Genomic DNA, 22,114 nt, shown 5'->3' with positions numbered 1-22,114 from the left:
CGTAGAGAACTCTGTCATAATAAAATAATCTTGGAAACAGTTAACATCTCGCGTGATCATCGCATTTTTCTTTCTCCGTCGATCGTTCCAAGCGAAATCGCTAATACGTAGCCTCCGTAGATCCTACCTTTCGAAGATCACGCCGTCGTTTCATTTACCTGCCCGTTGGTCATTGTATTTTCTCTCCCCGGGCCACTGACGGTCTGTTTTCGTGAGAACTGCACACTTACCGAAGCATTTGCTCTGGTTGGTGGCCCGGTCGATGAAAACTTTGGAGGATATGACGTTGCCGAAAGGCACGAACATCTGCATGAGCTCAGTGTCGCCAAACTCTTGAGGCAGGTGATAGATGAACAGGTTGCAGCCCTCGGGTCCTGAGATAGAGCATCCTACCATATAAATCAGAGCACATCTAAACATCTAAACTTGAAGTATAATACTCAAGTTAGAATGTTAGTTCTGGATGAGTTTTCGTTTCTTCACAATAGAAAATGATTTCGACGCGCGATAGGAGAGGCACCCCCGCTTGCAGCGAGGGGTGAGCACATCGCTCTCCCTCTCTCCTCGTATCTCACGGCTCTTGTCTGGATGCGTTACTTTTTAATGAATGAAGATGAAGACTCGTGATCGTCTCTCGATGACAATCTGATTTCTCTCTTGTCGCATGAAAATCATAAAGGATGATAGCAGATGGTGATGGCTTTTTTTCGAACGAATCGTATGACAGGTGATAGCGAGAAAAAAAGAACAGCGAACGAAATCGTAAAAGTAACGTTGATGTTGGGGGAGGTGGATGAAAATGAGAGTGGGAGAGAGAGAAAGTGGAGGAAGAAATGAGAACGATCGGGGATGATGAAAACAAAGTGGGCGGAGCTCCGAGGGGATGAAATAAAGAAGGATGGGTGGTCCAGCGGAGGAGAGAGGTGTAAGGAATGCTGACGAAGAGAGTAATGATTAGAATGTCACGGCGATGCCCGTCACGACAATGACATTTTCCGCGGTTCAAATAACGTTGAGTATTTATACTTTCAAATATACAAACACACAACACTGGGACTCACAACACAATGACGAGCGAGGTGAAGGGTTCTTTAAATAAATACATAATGGATATGATAAGGGTACAGTGATAGTAGTGATGACACTGATTACGATAGTGCGAGACTTTACATGAATTCGTCAGACATATTAATCCGTCGTCTTATCACTATATTATCGTTCAGTTCCTACCGTGTGAGTTGCATGAAAATGAATTATGGTTTGCGTGGGAAACTCGTTAGTGACGTACCGTCTACCTCTCCAATTTCATTTATAGCGACTTCAATTAAATATCACTGCGATGAAGGATGAACGTGGTGAAAATCCTCCCTTTCGTAGGAAATTGTTATTCGTGTATTTACCTCTTTACGCGAAATGCTTGATAACAGACGGTAGAAAAATGAAAACTAAAAATAGCACACGTGATGAGATGAAACGAAATTTCAACCATGCCTTCTAAACGTTTACAATTTTCAAATCTGATTTGCCAAATTCTCATTTGCATTTCATTTTGTCATCCAGAACTACCCTTTAAATTCTCTTCCACTTGTTATTGAACGTCTCGTACGAACACTACTCTTCAGAAATAAAAAGAAATAAGAAAATCATTGTTCTTACTTATTCAATCTATGAAAACGACGCGTCGATTTGCCCAGTAACCCCCTTATTAATTATTCCCCCGTTGAATGAACGAACGATCAACGCGTTCATTAAATTTCGTTGAAGTTTGAAACGGGTCGCAATTCCTTCCTCCAGTTTAATTCCGCAGCTCCTCGCCGGACAACGAAAAATTCTTTCCCTTACTTTACGTCAGTCACAAGAAGTACGAAGACACCGAGCGATTAATACGTCCGCGGAGAAAAGTCCAACGGAAGAAGCAAAGCGAGGGGGGTCGGAATAACGAGAGTCCAAATAAGGATTTAGCTAATTTCACTGAACTTTATAACTCCGACGTCAATTAGCGGCGATTATGACCGTAGAAACTTCTGCTCTCTTGGCCAGCACTTCTCGACTAACGGACGCATTTAAGTAATGAGATGACTGCCACTCAACTTTTAGGATCCTACTCATCGCGACTCGTTCATTCCTTGGTGAGATTCGCCCCACCCTCTGTCGCTACCTCGCCCCCGCGAACAACCCCGTCGCCATGTCGAATTATTGCCGAGTGTAATTGTTCATTACCAGCCACGCCGACGGTTACGATATTCGTTTGATAATTCAGTGTTCGTTGTGCCCTTCTCGACTTACTTTAAAAGTGATTTCGAGTTTCGTGGAAAGTACAACCTTTGCGGAACCTGGATGGAAATTGTGGGGTTATCGTGATGTAGGGCTTCGAGTGTCTGATTGCATCTCTCTAATGAATGTAATTTTATATTATAGTTAAATATAATTATTATTTAGTAGATCTCTCTGAAATACTATTACAGACTTTTTAATATATGTCAGACGAAAATTAAAATATGACGGAATTATGAATAAGTATAATGAGATTAAAAATTATAACAGTACAGTATAAGCTTCTCTATTTCACAGAACAGGAGTATCTAAAAAGCAGAAGTATTCAAATGAGAGACAAAATAAGACAAAGTAAAATCTTCATTACTAGAAATGTTATATTTTTGAATACCTCAACAATTTTTTTTATCAAGTTTCAATTTCATCTTTACTTACCAGATATTTATATATTATGTAATAGGTATGGTTCAGGCAAAGAGCAAGGAACGTTTGTATTCGTAAGTATGGGCTTCGTCTCGGTAATAACTCGATCGTAGTTGTCACGTGAAACCCGAATTAGAGCCGATGTCGACGGGTTTCCGGTTCCGACGATAGGGGAGAATGGAGAAGGAATTGCGGTGGACGGCGAAATCACGAAGAACAAGCCATAAATTCGACTACGTCGTCGTGCCGTGCGATCGTTGATCCTGAAATTGGTTTTCGACTCTCTAATTGGTCCACGCGCCGGACGTGCACGCAAATTTAATGAAAGCGACAGCTTCCCCGAAACCCAGGCGAGAAACATCAACGGCTAGATAAACTGTGAAGTCGAGAATCCGCTAAAACCAGCGTTTAACTTAAGCTTCGAACGATTCCTTCTTACTAAACTTTGCGGTTTTTCGATGGTTTCTTTATCCGAGTAAATCGAGCTTTCAGATGTTGTACATTGGTGTGACAGAGCGACCAATTTATTCTGGGGATGTAATTGTAATGATGTTATAGTTTTACGATAAATCAGCTTTGCGTTGGTCATTTTTATCTTTTTTTCTGTTTCTTATTTCCAAAGAAAATATTATAATGTAATGGAGATTATACTGCTTGGCACTTGTTAGAAAATAATCTACTGATAAGTTTGTTTGAACGAAAATAATTTTAAACGAAAGAACACGTATGTAAAACAAATCTCTTAAAGGCAGATGTCTAACTAAGTTCAAGTCTTGGAAGTAGAAAGTTATTTTTGACATCACTAGGATTATCTGATTCTTTTTAATATTATTGTATATTAATTGTTACGTTTACATCTTCAACTGTTACATATTTTATTATCATAAATAATGATATAGATAATATAAAAATGGGATGTATTCAGATTTCAAAGACATTTCCAAAGAAATTGCAATTTTAAACATATTGCGAATCATTCATTTCTGAATTCTGTGTTTATTGTACTTGTAACGAAGCAATTTTCTGAAATAAAACACACAATAATTATAGTATACACTACGTTCTGCATTCTATTAAATATTGCTTGCAACACTTTCTTCCATTTCCAAAACACTTAAACTCATTCAGACAATCCCCTTAAGTGGTCCATCCTGTATATACACGGTGTTAATATTAAACAGCTCACTCTGTACATTAATTATAATTGTGGTTGATCGCAAAGGCGGCGACCAATGCTGGCCCAACAGAGCAACACCGAACACAGCTATAGAAATTGATAGTGAGTGCAACGATGAAACACCAACGTATAAACCCATCTAGTAAATGAAAGTACAGTTGTCCGGCGCATGTTGAAAAGAACGTGGCACAGTGATCGATCAAGAGAAGATAGAAATACACGAACATCGAGAACACCTTGTAAGACGTATAAAACATCGAGACCAGGTTAGAGAAGCACAAAATGATCGACGAAGAAGCTACAAGTAAATATAAAAATCGGTATAACGATGTCGTGCAAGGATAACAGAGATTTCTGCAACATTTTCTCTGCCACGTCGCGTCCTCCTCTCTTTCCCTCTCTTCAGCCACGCCGTTGCTCATTATTCGGCCTCAACATCAAACAACGTTGCTTGGAAAGCTTTGCACATACGTACAACACGCACGGAAACGTATTCCTCCTCCGAGGAAGTCTGGCGTGTGTGATTCGTGTCATTTTCGATGAAACGCATCCGCTGCAATAGACGTTTTCCCAATATTCAATCGTTCGATCCATGTTCTAATCATCTCTGCACGATTTTAAACGAATCAAACTCTGTACCTTCGCTCGTGCCTACGAGTTCAATTTACTAATTGAAAGATCGAAAGATCATCAGACTCCCTTTACGTCACAATTGCAGCGGAAGCAGGTATCGTGTATCCCGTGGAGGCGTATCAGGGACGCGCCGACGAGATACAACGAAGGAGAGGGCGAAAAGCTATGGGAGGGTACGCAGGCGAGGGGACGCTGGAAAACCTTAAACGGCGAAGGGAAAAGAAAACGACGTCGCGGTAAACTTCCCGTTATCCTGTGTAACAACGGATCGCCGGCAGGCATAGCGGCAAAGTAATTAAAACTTTCGTTTTATTTGCATTATCTCATTGTTAGGCGTCGTATATTCTAATAATGGCGAGTTGTTAATTGCAATTAGGCGTTGCCTCGGCTTGCCCTCCCGACTCCCCTTACCAGTCGCGTTTTTATTCGTCATCTTCCACCCTGAACCCCACCTCCGTCTTCTCATTGGCAAAGGTAACGTCGAAGGACAGTTCGCCACCCTCACAGTCGTCCCCCTTCCGCGACGATATCGATTTCGATTAATCTTACGCCACCGAATCGCGTCGATCGATTTAATTACTCGAATCTGCCGGCGTTTCGGGACACGCAGAGAGGCTGGAAGAGGAAAGACCCGATGCGGTTTCCCAGACGCGAAACGGTGGATGTTCGTTCTTTCATTAACGTGGCAGTAATTAACGGCGGGAACACGATGCGAGGGAAAAGGCACGTGTTGCGGCGGCTTTCATATAACGGTGAAACCCGGCATTATTCGCGGTATCGGGAAAGTAGAATGTATCATGGTTACGTGAAAATTCATCAACAGTTGTGGGTCATCCCTCCTTTTTTTTTATCCACGGTTCAAACTAGAAAAGACCGCAACCGTGTACGTGGTCGAATTAAAAAAGACTCGTCGGCAATGGCCGTGGCTTTCGACGAACGAAAAGAATTCCTCGGTTGTAACTCGTTCATCGGGATTTTTTCATGCGTGTTTTACCGTTTCGTTCCCCTGTTAATGGCGAAACTAGGAAGATAGCGTTTCGTCCTTTCTCTCGTTCTTTTGATTTATTTCGCTATTTTTATTTCCCTCGGTCACGTCGCGCTGAAAAGCCTGCGAAGACGAGTATGTACCTCGACGTAACGAATTTTCCACGCAAACATGCGAACTGTTGTTCTCGGTGATTAGTCGAAAACACTCTGCGATGCAATGACGAGGGATAATTCGTGTCTGGACGCTTGGGACTTGGATCTACAATCTCGGGACTACAATTGTTCGTGTTTACAGTCAACAGTTAGACGTTGATGAGTGTATTGTACTTACCTTCCCTCTGTGTGGGTGCCACGGCGGTCATCGGCTGAGGAATAGCTTGAGGGAACTGGCCGTAGACGGCGGGATAAGCTGCGACAATAACAAATAACAAATACATCATGATGTGTCCACACCTAGACACAGAAGTGCATGCTGTTTTTCTTTTTATATCGCTCCTATCTTGCATTCCTAAAGCTCCTCGTAGGTATTGTGCAACAGAAAGAGAATCCTTTTGGACAACACTGTTCAGGGTTGCGTACAATGAAATTTTAGACGATTGACAACTTTGTCGCATTTCAAGCTTCTTTCATTTTCTTGTAAATGTAGTGACTGTGGCCACGTAGTATCTTGTTATTAATTATAAATGAGAGGAGTACGAAAAATGTGATTCAAGTCTGGTGTATTTTATGTAGCAGTAGAGTATGGGCGTTCTTTGTTGCAGTCTGTATCTTTGCAGCTTATACTACTGTGGACTGTATATTACACTATATTATACAGGGTGAGTTACCCAACTGTATCACCTACATTTTTGTACAACAAATGGTTTACAAGGAAATTCAGGCTATACTGTTGCATGAGTCATTCTTTATATATTTGCAGGCGGTGCCTACTCAGAATTCCTTACAAAGCTTCAGAAAGAGGTACGACTTAAAAAATTTTCTGAGTTTTTTAGCTTGTCAGTTTTAAGAGGCGAAGGCTAGTTAGGATCCTTTTTTCATTGGAAATCAATACATCAGGGCATAGAAGCGCAAGTATAAGCAGCTTCTAAGTAGGTACATAAGCTTCAACTGCAGTATGTTGTAAAAGAATGCCCATATCTCTCATATTTGCCAAGAGAAATACTCCAAACTTCAACTACTTACATATTTTATATTACGTATTTATTCCTCATCATTTTCAATATTAAAATTATACACAAGCATTTCTAGCACGCGTAGACAAAAAGATTGTAACAGTTTGACACACGACAAGGTTGTGCCTCTTTTAATGAGTCATCGTATTCTTCTACAAATATCGCACCAGCGAAGCTTTCCATTTTTATTCCACTATTTACTTCTCATCACGCGAAGGATAATTCGATCAGTCAACGTCCGAATCGAATAATTTGCCGTTCAAACAAAAAAAAATGTATGGAACAGATCCCCATGTTTTGACAGTAAATATTAATTAAATAACGCCGCGACGCGAGAGCGCAAATACAATAAACAACGATATTAATTAATGCCGAACTGTTCACTTAACTCGATTTAGTTAAATACAAAGTTGCATTACCGTCAACGACAGATAATTACGTTAGCGTAATTTATAATTGTTTTCGCCGAACGCGATGTGGAACGGGATGCATCAGGGAGGGACAAGGGAGTAGCAGAAAGTTACGTTTGTCCGAGGCTACGTGTTTCTTCGCACGTGATACTTTTACAAACGCGACTTGCCCATCGAATTAACGAAAAGAGCTTTGCTCTGCAAAGCGAGCCGAAAGCAAACGAAAACCAAGCCGCTCGACGGAGGAAATCCCTTCCCATTCAAGCTGCATTCGTTGCAGGGGCGCTACCCCGCGACAAGGATATTCGACTCTCAACGTTCTCATCGTTTCCTGACTTTTAACACGATACTTTTGTATTTTCAGGCCCTATCAAATATTGCTGCGACAGTCGAAATTAACCGACACGCGATATTGCTTCAAAGTCGCGCAACAAGCGGAGATCCTCGTTAAAAGCGCGACACAAGCGGCGCAAACATATTGCTCTGGTATAGGAGACTTGGCTACAAGGAGAAGTTTAAAGAGTGATTCATTTCAGAGTGAATATTTCAAGACATGAAATACTTGATCAAAAAATTTGAATACTAAAAAGTTTGGAATTTCGTATATTTGGAAATTTCTTATTTTATGATTTTGAACCTTCGAAAATTGAATGATTAAAAATTTGAAAACGTACGTATTTGAATGTTAAGGTGGATCTACACTACATGTTATATAATAACTTTATTATATATATTTTCTGTTTCCTAATCTATCCTAATCTAGTGTAGATTCATCTGTAGTAAATTTAAACGTTTGAATCTTGGAGTAAGTAAACATTTTAAATTTTGGATATTTGAAAATTTAAAAATAAAGAATTAAAAAATGTTGAAATCTACTTTCTAAATTTGTAGTTGAAAACTAACGTGACTCAAGTACTTTTTTGTTATTTTTCAGGAAAGCCGAAAAACAAGTGCGATTACTCATTCCACTAATATAGTATTTTAAGCAGTTTATGTTATTAAATTATCTCCACTTATAACGTAACGTAACTAAATTCCTATCATTCCAATAAAATGAAGAGAAAGCATTGAAATCCTATAAAAAACTTAATTTCTAAAAAATGAACTTGACTCGACTAGCTTTTGACTCTAAGGTACAGAAATATCGGCTTGACGTGTTCTGTCAGCAGTTAAACGCGCATTAAAAATTGCCTACACTTGAGGAACTCACCTCGTTATTTTTTCTCTCTGACAAAGTACCTACACGGATTTGCATGAAGTGAACCCTGTACCATTAACCGCGGGCGAGGAAAGCAGAACGCGAGAAACGTTTACAAAAATAACCGCTATTTCCGACGTTCTATCTCGCGGAATGAAATGCTCGTCGAGAACACTCGACAACCGATAGATCGAAACGAACAAATGGAAGCTTAATCGCACGATATTGAAGGCAAGCAATTATAACGGGATTAATTATGCTTTGACAAATATTTAAAACGCGCACGATTAATATTTGTTCGTTACGGATAAACGGAAAGGGACGAAATGGGTTGGGGGTGCAGATACAGGTGGCGGGGGAAGTCGGTAAGGGGAGATAGAGAGAAATCGAACGTTGCCTCTCAGAATAGAAGAGGCGAATTTTCGCTTGGAAATTAATTATTTCCGTGCAAACATCGCTTTAATATATTCCGATTAACGTTATCGAAGGTACCTCCTCGTCGATGGATCGACGTTTGGCGGATGAAATAAATACGCCATCATACGTCGGTTACCGTTCGCTCAAATAGAGGGATCCACGGTATTTCCGATTGCTTTTTTTTCCACCGGCTGATCTCCACGTCCTCTGTGTACACTGGACGAAAATACACAGAAAAAGAATATCCTATTTTTGAGTCTTCGGCAAACACGGGATACCAGCGCGACACGGACGCGATGGGTACGAACGTTATACCTAAAATTTGATGAATTTCTGACTTTCTGCGCAACCAGGGAGGTATACGACTGAAAGAGACAGGGTGGGAGAGGGATGGACAGAAGGGAAGGATAAACGCGACTGGAAGAAGAATATACAGGGGGTTCTTGGTACACGTTGAAATATTAGGTGAATGTCATCTTTCGTTTTGGCTTTTAAATGAAACAAGTAAGAGTTTCTTTTGAAGGAGAGACTGAAAAATTATAGTTGAGAGAAGATCGTGAAAGCAGGGATTCACTTCCTGCAGGCAAAATAATTTTCGAAATTGATGATAGTAATGCCAATGGTGAAATGAAATCTCTGGTTTGTCTTCGTTTTAGAGTAACAACGATTTAATGTTAACATGTGTGCACAGTGTACTAAAAATCGAAAGATAATATCACGTATTTAGATGGTTCTCTGCAAAGCTACGGTAACACGAAATGTCTTCACATGTTTTGTTGTATCTCCCGTAGTTGAGCTGTCATGAAACATCCAAAAATCGATATGTTTGCAGATGGAGTTTAGCAAATCGGTCTTAGTGTTGATCAAAAACATTGACCCAGTGTTAATCCGATTCAGTAATACCAACAACGATATTAATCAAAATTTTCAGCGGTATTACTAGAACAATAGAAACATATCACCGAGTGAGCAAGAAAAATGAATAAAAAAAATTGTTACTTAAACTATCCACCAGAAATTCTATAGAATATCTCATGACAATTAGAGTGAAGGCGTTATTACTGCAAAACGAAGGCAGAATATTTTATCATAAGACACAGTCATCTGTTGAAATATTTCAACACACACCATGGCGAACCCAGTATAACGCGTGCAGGTGCGAAAATAATTATTTCGTCTCGGGGGAAGTTTCCGTGAACCGAGGTTTTTGCAGCCGATAATGAGACACGGTTGTCAAACTTGCGAAATCCGCGTTCCCACCGTCCGTTGTTGAATTAAATCAGAATATATCGGGGCTGTGCGTTAATTGCTAACGGTGGCGAGCGAAACGAGTCCAAGTATAGTTAGGGACTCTGATTGTGCCTCTGAAACGGGATCGTCCATTTTGATGCTGGATATTGAATTATAATTTCTGCCAATGCGTCGCACTCAAGCCTTCGGCAAAGCGTCGGCTTCCGTGTTTGGTGGACATGCACGGTACACGATACGTTTAGAAAGTGACAATATATAATATATATAATGTACACGACGTACAGTTAAAAGGAACATCGATGTACACTGCACAACATACCAGAAGCATTATATGTGACACGTTGACGCGACATGTTTATGATATATGGGGTGTCTTAAAATAATGGGTTACGAACATACAAATTTCTCGCGTCCATAGGTGCGCAAAGCCCTATTTTATTCTTTACGTGTAGATATTGTCAATATTTATTCCTATCGAAAAGAAATATTTCAGCTGAAACTTGATATCTGGCAGAGCTCAACTATTAGCTTTAGAGATATTTATGAGGATTAGAATAGAACACTCGATAGATGTAGCCTTTACTATTCTGAAATTTATTATTTTTAAGTAAAGCTAAATAAAATTTTATACGTGATATAGATAACTTCACTGTTTCTTTTTCGAAAATTAGTATACAGTAGAGTAAAATAAAATTAACTATTGTATAGAAGGTTTGATCCTTCAATTTTTGTTCGTATATTTAAAAAACTAGAAGTAATTAATTTTTTGAAAATAGGAAGAATTTTTTAATTTTCTCAGATTTCAAGTTTCAATATTTCATTTAACCCATTACTTTGAAACACCTCTTACACAATACATTATATTCATGGTGATGGCTATGAGACACCTGTGTTCTTGCACAGATATAGACGTGTGTCCATACATAAACTTATATACATTTATATCTATACGTACAAAAGTGTAACACATGCGACCATAGTTGCATGCAACAGCCAGAAACGCGACGAACGAAATCGAATTTTTTAGAGTTAAGTGCTCGAGTGCTCGGATAAAAGCATATTATAATCGAACGTTCAGATTCAAGTGCTCTCCGCGTCCTGCGAATAGACTCTCCCCAAAATCCTTGAGAATTCTATCCAACGATAGTTTATTTCATTCAAACATATTTCGTTAGAAATCAGTGTACATAATAACAATTTCTAATGACACATCGATCAAGTAACGCAATGATTCTGACTCGACCTTCTCCCTCGAAACTCGTTATCGGAATCAAGCGCGTCGTTCTTTGGAGGCTGGCTTTGAGCCTCACGCGATTATATAGAGCAAAAAGGAAAAAAAAGAAGAAAGAGGAAAAGAAAAACGCTATGAAACGCGCTCGGTAAAGTCCCCGTGAAAACTCGCTGCAGACGCGAGGGTTTGACGGAATCCTCGATAAAACGAAGAGAAGAGGTAAATGGAGAAGAAAAAACTTACCGACACCAGGGTAAGGTTGCATTCCGGGATACGCGGCATGCTGAAGTGGCGTCTCCCCATTGGGCAGCCCTTGTGCTGGAATGGACAGATGGAGGGCATCTACACTTCAGTAAGCTCAGCTCTTATCGTGGACAGACCTACGTCTAAGACCCCTGTCGCAATACGTACTGGACAATCGATATCGTGTGGCATCGTGTATTCTTGGATCCCTCGTCACTCTAATCTGATTTCACATGTATCAGAAAAAGAACGAACAACCGTGCTGGAATATTATCCCGCGAAACCATGAATCATGTGTTTTTCATGCAAATGACAGATATAATTTTCAATGAATTTTCATTCTCGATAAAATACTATCCCTGTGGAAATGGAATATTCTGAAGTTCGTATATGGATTTTATGAAGTGTGTGGAGAGCTTTCAAAATTTGGAAATGAAGTGTAGCTAAAATGGGAAGTATAGTTAAGTAAAATTGTATTCATTTGTAGTATAGGTAGCTGAAAAAATTGAGATATAGAAATTAAGATATACTTCGATGTGTTGCGAATGAAAAAGTATTATGGACCCTTTACAAAGATTTATTTTGAATACTGTAATGGAAAGTAAAAGACAGAAAACACAAAAGTTACATTTCTGTCCCCATCGAGTATACTTATATAAATATCTGCAGATACATAATTCTCGAGATAGATGCATTCTTGAAATCTGTAGCTCATTATCCAAGTAGGTATAAAAGTATCGAACTTTTTTACCATGCTTTACAATTTCCCCTGTAAACTCAGATAAATACAGTGTTTCAAAACTGTAAATATTGACGAACATAACTTACAATATACAGAGTATTCAGAAAGAAGTAAAAGATTTTAAGGAGTCTATTCTACATACTGCAATAAAATGAAATTGCCTTTGAAGCTTAGTTTTCGAGTTATTAATTACCATAAATACATTTAAAATTTGCGTGAGTGGTGTCTGACTTGACTTATTCCACTGCCTTATTCTACTAACATCCTTGCATCTAATCTGGCTAATGCTCACTGACAGTAGAACAAATTCTACGTACTTCAAGTAGAATAACTACAATAAGTCAGACACAAGAAATACCTCTAAAACAACCCTCAAACAATATTCCACAATATTTCTAAGATCCCCTAATCACCCTTTCAAGTTCCTAACTTAATTGATCCAACTCTTCATTATCGAACACCCTGTGTATCAATATAACAAAGCTACCCCTTTTCAGACTTCACAAATCCTAAAAATCTCATCAGTACTATAACCCACATACCATATACCATATCACCTGCCTCGTCTTCACGGACAAAGGGTCAAAGATCTGTCATTTACATTCGAACACCCCCGACATCTCCAAAGTTCAAACGACATCGCCGACGAGGGATGTTCTATACGTCGGTGTATTCTATATTCGCGGCCCCGGTTACTTGCTTATCGCCAGAAACGCAGAATAATAAAGTCCGTCGTCGATTGGCCGAGCATTGCGCAGGGGCGGCGCACTGCGCCTGAGTTGATACTCACGTCCTGCGTACGTCTGCGGTATCCCATTGGTGTAGACACCTGGATCCGAGCCTGCCGGCTGACCGTTCGGTGTTTGTGCAGCTATGTTGAAATTGGGCATCGTCGGCGATGGCAACGACGGTATCGCCCCGTTAACCGGCTGCCCTGTACCGGTACCTACGAGCAAACCTGATCAGTACACACCGATTACCCTCTTGCTCTTACAACACCGACCTCGGTCACCCTCTAGGCGGGCGCGGGGTATCGGATCGGGAATGCTCACGGCGTCTGTCTAACGTTTAGCTAGTTGCCCTCTGTACATCTTGTTAATCGATTTACGGTATATACCGTTTAATTGGCAAAGACGTGAGACCGCGTTTGCGGATGATCCGTATGCCTCGCGTCGCGTTCGAGGGTTATCGTACGATCTGCGAGCATTCACTCGAATACGTTGGTAGAAGACTGTCAGGGATACGGTAATGAGGAGTTGTCGATGACTCGTGTCACGACGAGGTGGTCGATCGAGGTATCATCGATGGTCGACTGCTTTCTTAAGGTGGGTTTTAAGCTGGATCTACGATACATGTTACGTGAGAAAGTTATGTGACCTTTTAGAAGATAGAAAAAAGACATATGCATAACATTTCTTTTTTCTGTTTTCTATAATATAACTTTTAAAATAAAATAAAATAAAAAGAAAAAGAAAAATGTTATACATGTGTCTTTTTTCTGTTTTCTAAAAAGTTGTAGAATTTTGTTATGTAACATATAACGTAGACACAGCTTTAGATACTTGTATGAAGTTTAAGGTGTTTATTATGTATTATTTTTGAATGGAAGATTGTGATCTTCTTGGGTTAGTTAGTAATGAGATTTAGTAACTTTGGTTAGAAGGATTATAATGATTTATTAAGATTGATCTGTTTTGTTTATTTGGAGACTACTGAATTAGTACACTTTGAGCCAGTTTTTTCTAAACACTTTGGTAATGTATCTGTGGGTATAAGACAGAATGATTTATCACATTTTTAATCAATTGATTTTATGACTTTATTGAAATTATATTTAATAAAAGAAAATTGAATTAAAAGAACTATTTTATTAAAGGACGAGATAACTAGACTGCAGGCTTTTGTACGACTTCATATTTTCATAAACACAGTTAAAGAAACTGAACCTGAATAAAAATTAGCTTCATTTCTCATATACTATAATTTGCATTCTATGTTTCTTATATTTTCTATATTTTTGAATGTTAAACATATTCTATACCTTTTTACACATTTCAATCTTCCATATATGAATAAAAATGCGTAGTCTAGAATAACAGTCAAACGTAGCACCATAGCGCAATTGAGAATCAAAACTTTATAAAAAGTCAATGTCTAAGAAACAAAAATACCTACATGACTAACATAGTTTTGCCTTACAATCACAGATACATCACGCAAGCAATCATTTAGGAGCGTGTCAAATAGCAATTTCTGTTTAGACAAATTGTCTGAGAATCAGTGACACAAAACGAAATATGGCGACTCTATGATAAGAAATAGGTAGAAAATATCGAGCTTCACTTTCGAGAAAATTAAATTTGAATTTTATTCTAGCATGAATGCACGAAGCTATAGTTTTAGGCGCCCGAGAAGCACAGGAGGAAACAGAACCGCTTGCAGTCTGACCACTGACTTCATCTACTGTGAAATAGAAGTCATTTCGTATGTAGATCCCTCAAACGTCCCAAATTCAGAGTTAACATTCCACAAAACGAAACACAATAACATAAAATTGATTCTACATCTCTGATTTATTTCTCAATACAGAATCACCATTTTTCTGCTTCTACCACTGCTTCCCAAACAATCAGTTTCACCATTAACATCCCTAGCGCTCCACAGATGACTCAAGCAGTACTCCAATACAGCTAATCTTCCCACCTATTTTTCCCAAAAGAAGCAAATCCTTTCATAAAACATCCTCATCGCACCTTCCTCCCTTTTATTTCCCTACAAGCAATCACCCCTGTCCCTGCATCGCTCACCCCACACGTCAAGCACCCAGCAGGCGTAAAATCCACGGACACGATGACACCGTTTCACCGAAAGAAAAAGCTCAGAGGGTAATCCTTGTGCGTCGGATGAGCGAAGAAAGGGCCGAGGGTGGGCGGAGAAGAAATAAAATATTATTTCCCTATCAAACGGTCCATGTTACCTTTCGCTCGACGAGGCTCTGACGTGTATCAGAGCGCTCGCGGAGAGCCGATTTCCGTGCTTACTTATCTCCACCATTCCCTTCTCCATCCCTTTCGCGTTCCTCTCTGACGAACAGTGGAAACGGCGAAAGGTACACGAGCAAAGGGAAAATGGGATAACAGAGAAGCGTAGAGAGAGAGAGAGAGAGGAGGGGGGAGAAGCGTAGACGAAGAAAAACGCTGCTTTTTGGCTTCCCCTCCATCCCGTTCGTCGAGTTTTCGATAAAGTTTCGCGGTACCGGCAATATCTTTCGCCCGAGTCACGCTCGGTGAAAATGTTGTATTGATTTACGAGCCGGTTATAAGGCAACGGACTGCATGTTCCTGTTGCCGCGAGATCCGGGCGGAACAAACGGGAGAGCAGGATAAAAGGGGAAAAGATAAAGAAAGAAGTTTGCGTCAGTGAAACCGAGCAATTCTCCGTCAGACCGTACATATGTGTGTATGGACGCTTCGGAATTCGTTTCTACTCCGTGCTCTTTCTCTCTCTCTCCATCTCCAAAGCTTCTCTGGAGGATGTTTTCCCCCGGAAATCGAGCGTCTCGCTGATTCCTCCTACGCTAGTCCCGGTGAGATAGATGTTATGCAATTATTTAAATACATATTCGAGGGCCAAGGCATGCGTGTACAATAGAATCTCGATGGTTGTAGAGATACGTGAAAGTATCGAAGTTTGAATAAAGGAAGATCACAGGAGAACTTGATAAGTTCATTTTTGTCTGTTCGTGTTTTTATGTTATTTGGTAGCAAGAAGAGAGAGCTTTTATGTGTCGATTGAAAAGATGAAAATCTTGAGAAATTCATGAATGAAACTGTTTTCGTGGTGGGTGTATAGAGACATAACTTGACAAATCTAAATGAAACAGGAAAGGAATATGATAAATTAACGAAAAATTTCCAACTATTAAATGGTTTCTAATAATTCCATTGAAGAATATTAGCTGCACTGATTGCATGATTCGCTTCTATTACTTTGTAGTCTCCTGTTTAATTCTTAAAATTGTTCTGCAAAATTCAGAAAATAAGATTTATCAAGTTTTTCCCCTGTGGTCTTCAAATACGCTCCCAATTTAATCAATCCCATACAAGAAATAGTTACACAGAAGAAACGCTGTAATCTATTTTTTTTAAAGTTATAATGACTGTAAACAACATTATTCATGTGGTACTAAATTGCATAAGATGTGTGCAATGAGTCTTTATCGATTGTCTATATTAAATGAACCGAGGAATCAATATCCCCGCGTATCTTGTTTACATGCGCTCTATTTTTAATTTGAATAAACGTCAAACGCTGCAGCAGTTACGCAGCCAGGATCGTATTAATGCGAATATCGAGATTGAACGAGGTTCTACTGTAATTAATTTTTGCTATACCCTGGCATGTTTGGAACACCAACGTTGATGCAGTATTGAAAGAAGAAAGAGCTTACCGGAAGTCGGCGGAACGACGGGGTTTGGCATGCTATTTAACGCGTGCGGCAATTGTCCAGTTAGCGCCGCCATCGGATTGTACGTCCCTTGTGTCGCGACAGCCATAAGAGCCGCTTGCTGCTGTAAATAGAACTTTTATGTCGAACGTGTTGTCACGGGCATGTATCTTGTTGAAATCGCTCGGGAGTGATGGAGTTAAATGAAAGGGCGTGTATGCTATTGTGATCATATTAGAGGGTGTCTCGTTACTGATTTTATATACAGTACCGATCGTAAGTACTCGAACGGTGTTACATGTTGAGAAAAATAGAAGTTTCTTCGTAACTGATGTATATTCTTTATATTTCTTTTTTATTTCTGTTATATTTTAAAATTAAGTATATAATAATTACAGTAATTGTATTTTTAGCAGTAATTAATTGTTAGTTTAAGCAATAAATATCGGTTGCTACCAAGAAAGATCCATTTATGCAATCGAGGAGCCGAGCACGAACCAAGCCCAATGATTACACAGACGAAACATTTATCGATAGTGTTTTATCATTTCTAACTGTGTAATTGTGATTTTTTGCTAGTTACTTGACGATTGCATAAATGGATTTTTAATCTGTAATTTCCCAAACTTGTGAAATCGTTCGAATACTTATGAGTGGTACTGTAACTACTAAGTTCAAAATATGGAATATAATTTTTTGGTAATACTTCGTTTCCGAGAAAATTCAGCTCGAATTTTTGAGAGACTCAAGTGCATTGGAGTTCAGTTTTATATGCTTGATGGGAACGCGAGTAGAAGGGGAATGGCACTAGTCAGACCAGAACTGTCTGTGGTAAGCGTGGAGCATTCCCCTTGTCTCTCTGCACCTCTCGAGTGCTTAAAACTGTACTTCTGTGCACTTGCACCTGATCGAAATTCAAACTCGATTTTCTTTTAAACGTCACGAGTTACGAAAAAAGTTTTATTCGATATATTCGGTTTAATTTTCTTTTTCATAGAATCACTATCCTTCCATTTGCACCACCTGTCGCGAAACACCCTGTATATTGTATCTGAAATTAGTTCACAGTAAAAGTTCAATTTTATTTCCAATAGAAACAGTTTTGAGTGTTCACGTGGTTGTTATTTATTTTTTAATTAAAACTACTGTGAAGGAAAAATAAATTATGGTTAAATATCGTTCTACTGTCACTGGAAGGTAACAAGACGCCATCGAATGGCAGCGATTGTTTCTAACAAGACAGAAACTATTACAGGTTGTGATTCGTGTTAACGAGAGCAACCAGACGATAATGTGGTAACGTGAGAACCATTAACGGTAATGCGACCCACCTGGGCATAAGCGCCGTAAGCGCCGAACTGATTGAAGACGAAAGGGTTAAGAAGGCTCATGTTCCCGGCCATTTGCTGCATGCGTCTTATTTGTCTCTCTTTCTCAGTATCTGCGAACTTTACCACTAAGCTGGATGATGCACCCTAGAACACATGGTTTTTGTAAGTACAATAGTTTCATAAAATTTTCAAAGTTATTTTCCGTGATCACTGTTCATAAAAGTCAATATATTAATAAATGTCGACAGATGAATCCTGAATCATTGTGATAAGATATACATAACTGTAATAAATATAAGAATTTCGATTTTAAATAAACAATTTTCCTTAAAAAATTAGCTGATTCTTTACACAAATCTTTTCTATTTCCCTCTAGGTTTTTATTTTTGTTTTCTGCTTAATTTTAACAACTTCTTCATTCCATTTACTATATTCAAACGATTCAATTGGTTGCAATAAAACTCCTTGCTTCAACTGTACAGTACTGGAAACTATATACTCCTTTTTGATTGAACAGTTACTATGTACCTTAGATAATTTTCTCTCCTATTCTTTAATAAAAGAGATATTAAAATTTTCTGTAATTGATTGAGTGTTATGGTTGAGTCATACGAGGAAGACAATACGTCAGGCAGGAGCGAGATGGAGTGACTAGCTAGCAGTAAATAAGGCTGAAAAATTCTCGTCGTACCTTTATGGAAATGTAACCGATGGATTTCTGGAACGGTTATGCGATTTATCGTATCGGGATTATGTTGTGCACAATATAAATTGCCACCGTATGACAAGCGGGTCTGAAATGGAGGATCAGGCACTGTCAGATGTGCCGCTTCGTAATTTCCATGAGACGAGGCGGTACTGTAGCGAAGGGATTACCGTCACCGACGCAAAGCCGCATAATTTTCTGGAATCTCGCATTTTCTTTGCCCTCGTGCGTGTTCCTCGCCCTTTATGAATCCCCTACGTGTGGAAAATTTGACAATAATGTTCACAGAAATTCACGACCTTTGTTCTTTCAGAAATTTATTCTACCCCTTAACTTGTCTTGGGTTTGAAAATTTGATCCTACCCCTTCCTATTTTATAAAAATGTAAATATTGGAAAAGATTTAAAGAATTGCATGAATCCTACTGTAGCTGTGAGCAGAGTTCATTTGTGTCTTATATGAAATTATTTATTTGTTTTTTGATGTTCATGAAGTAAACACAGATTTCAGAGATAGTTTTCGTTGGAAGACGATTATTTTGAAAGTATTCTCAGTGGCAAGAGCTTGATAATGTATGTAAAGGTAAAAATTGCTGCATTATGCGAATCGTTGAGAAGAGAGGAAGTTATTATGCACATTTCTCAGTGTGAAAAGGCATCCCTTTTGAGACATTTGCAAGGATATGTAAGACGATGACGCTCTCACCGCACTTAAAATATAAATGGAAAGGCAACAGGTGGCCAGTGTCCATTGTGGCTGTGGAGAAAAGTTCAACTTTCGAGCTTCCGGCGATATATTATATTCGTGTCCTCAATGCAAATGCTAGACATGACTGAATTTATACATATAAAAGCAGTAGTAATACAAAAAGAACTGCGAATATTGAGAGGGTGGAAAATAACACATAATACTGTTTAATAATTACAATAATCACAGGTAAAATTAAAGGGGCGTCACTACTATAGTTAGAGATTTATTCTCGCCACTCTGGAATCCACAAAATTTAATACTGAAATACTATTTCATAGTAATGAACAGATTGCAAGGAATCAGCATACGCGAAGAAATATTTTTACATTATCTATCAGATTGAGGATATTTCCTAGAACATTTCCAGATATCAACTATTTCAATTACATCAACAAAAGAGAACTATGAACCTGTTATTTTGTCAATATCTTCCATCCTAAAATTATCATATAAATATTCTTCCTATCGACTCAAATAAATAATTTACCCTGATCACTCTTAAAAGGGACATAAGCATAGCCTGGTCTTTGTGTCGTATCTTCCCCAATTCCAAAAGGACCACGGATAACGTCGATGTCAGGGTCATCGTCGACAGAACGATCCCATCAGGAGGAATATTCAGGGGCGTTTCTTCGTAAACTCGGGAAAAATATCGACAGGCCGAGGAGCGTCCATAAAAAGGGAAACGAGGTTTTGTATTCTCTGTGGAGGCAGAGAGAGCCGGTCGAACAACTCGTTATGCTCGGTGAAAAGCATCGACGCGTGTTGTTGAGGAAAATAATTTGTCTCGCGTCGACAGCCTCGAAGCGTTGGAAGGCCTTCCTCTCTGCGTACCGATCGGCTGCGCTAAGTCGCCTGGCGTATGTGACATTTACGCGGGCACATACGTGCATCAATATAGAGAGAGAGTGAGTGAGAGCGAGCGAGAGAGATAGAGGGACAGAGAGAGGGAGAGGCAGAGATGCTGGTGAATAAGGGAGGGGGTAAGAAGGGTGGCGAGGTCGTATCAGAGCCACTGAAGCCGAAGCCTCATTATTGGGGGATTACGGTTCATTAATTCCGATCCAACGTTCTGAACTGCACGCGAAAAGAAAAAGCCAGCCCAATCGATACCGCCAGGAGGACGTTTGAAGCTTCCACACTCGGGCTTGTTATGTTTATCTTGTATACGCTAATGTTCCGGTTGTCTCTTTAAAACCTACAGTATATTTGCAAAGTGTAGCCTTATGCTTTCGAATATCTGCTCAGAGTATTCCTTTGTCCGTGCTTTGTGATATTAAATTGTCGACAGTGAGTCGATCGATGCCTTTGACGCGTTTAATGATCTTAGGGGAGACGCTTTTGTAAAGCTTTTCCCTGAGATTTAAGTAGTTTTTAGTGAATATAACGCGACATTATTCAAATCTCGTTTTAAATTGAAATTAGTTTTTTAAAGTGGGATTATTCGTGTTTCTAGCGGCGAGGAAAGTAATTTTGAGAATGGGAAATGAAGGTGAATCGCTATGTATGTGGGAATGGGAGCTTGAAATATGAGGAAATATTGATCCCTGTAGGGCAGTTTCATGGTAACGATAGTGCCATAGGTTTTTGGAGATCTCCATCTAGAGGATCATAAATTCAACTCAAAATCTTTGAATCCACTCACAGGATCGATTTTCATTTACTGAATATTTACTTACACTAAATGTCACTTGGACCGAGATTCTACTTAAATGGAAATTAAAATACATCGAACCTTGATTCGCCCCTATTCGAGCTTAATCACGATAATAGAGATATTAAGACCCCGTTTCAGAGGAAGGGTCATCTTCTGGTAAAAACGGCACCGTATCGAGGGATCTCCATGTCTCACGGTTGATCACGTTTCTTTCCCTTCGGCCGTACTTTTTCTTGCCCACGGGATTTGGTCTTCCGTTCTGACTCCCGATACGAAAGACTCGCCAAACAAGTAACAGTTGTACTGGAGATAAAAGCAATGCAATTACGAGGCCGCCGAGGGAATTACTCAGGGAATGTCTTTAATTAAATGTTGGAAGCAGTTTCCGAGCCCCCGTTAATGCAGAGACAATTTCCTTCCATCCACTTTTCGCTCGCTTCCTCGAAGAGAAAGGAACATCCGCCGAGGCTGGAGGGCTACTCCTGCCACTGACGCTACGTCCACCTACAACACACGCTCCTTCTACCTTTCCCCGGCTTAACGAACTTTTAAACTTCGCCTGCTTAATCGTTCGCGTCAATGTTCGTTCACAAGGATTTTCTCAGAAATCGAATTTCACCGTGGAACTTTAGTTCTGACGTACGTAAACCGATCTCTCATATTGACTTGCTCTAGCCTCGAGAGAAATATTGTTTGAGTATTTGGCATCGAGTTCCTTCAAGTATGTTACTGAATGTGGCAATTTTCTGGTAGTTTTATTCCTGGTTAATAATAATTTTCAGGACTGTTTCTTGAGACAATATTTTAGAAATTTTAAATTAATGGAGAAAAAAATTTCAATTTAAAATTCGTAAAATTAGAGGGTTGAATGTATTTATCATATATCTGTGACTGATATAACTTAGCAGAGATATTTGTTTAAAGAATTAAGAAACAGAGGGAAAAAAGTTGATGTTAAAATAGTTAATAGGTAGTAGATAACATAGTCACAGTTCGTAACTTGAAGAGAACATACTGTACAAAACTGATACAGTTGCATCTGAAAAATATATGGGTCTATATTGT

General features: G+C 39.2%; 1 protein-coding gene across 6 annotated transcripts in view; it reads right to left on the bottom strand.

The window, feature by feature from the left end:
* Bru3 (CUGBP Elav-like family member bruno 3) overlaps positions 1-22,114 on the bottom strand; it is a 679,691-nt gene that overhangs the window by 3,259 nt on the left and 654,318 nt on the right. For all 6 annotated transcript variants that reach the window (XR_013002584.1, XR_013002586.1, XR_013002583.1 and 3 more), the window contains 6 exons: positions 17,937-18,080; positions 16,609-16,729; positions 12,949-13,116; positions 11,417-11,515; positions 5,826-5,903; positions 231-389 (listed from right to left, as the gene is read on the bottom strand). Coding sequence is in view for 1 of the 6 variants with exons in the window: in XM_076384868.1 (XP_076240983.1) it covers positions 231-389; positions 5,826-5,903; positions 11,417-11,515; positions 12,949-13,116; positions 16,609-16,729; positions 17,937-18,080 (769 nt within the window). In the remaining 5 variants the exon portion in view is untranslated. The remainder of the gene's footprint in view (positions 1-230; positions 390-5,825; positions 5,904-11,416; positions 11,516-12,948; positions 13,117-16,608; positions 16,730-17,936; positions 18,081-22,114) is intronic.

Source organism: Calliopsis andreniformis, chromosome 9 (genome assembly GCF_051401765.1).
Source record: "Calliopsis andreniformis isolate RMS-2024a chromosome 9, iyCalAndr_principal, whole genome shotgun sequence".
NCBI lineage: Eukaryota > Metazoa > Arthropoda > Insecta > Hymenoptera > Andrenidae > Calliopsis > Calliopsis andreniformis.
Note: the sequence above shows the minus strand (reverse complement) of the source record. Positions and strands in the feature narration are given on the sequence as shown.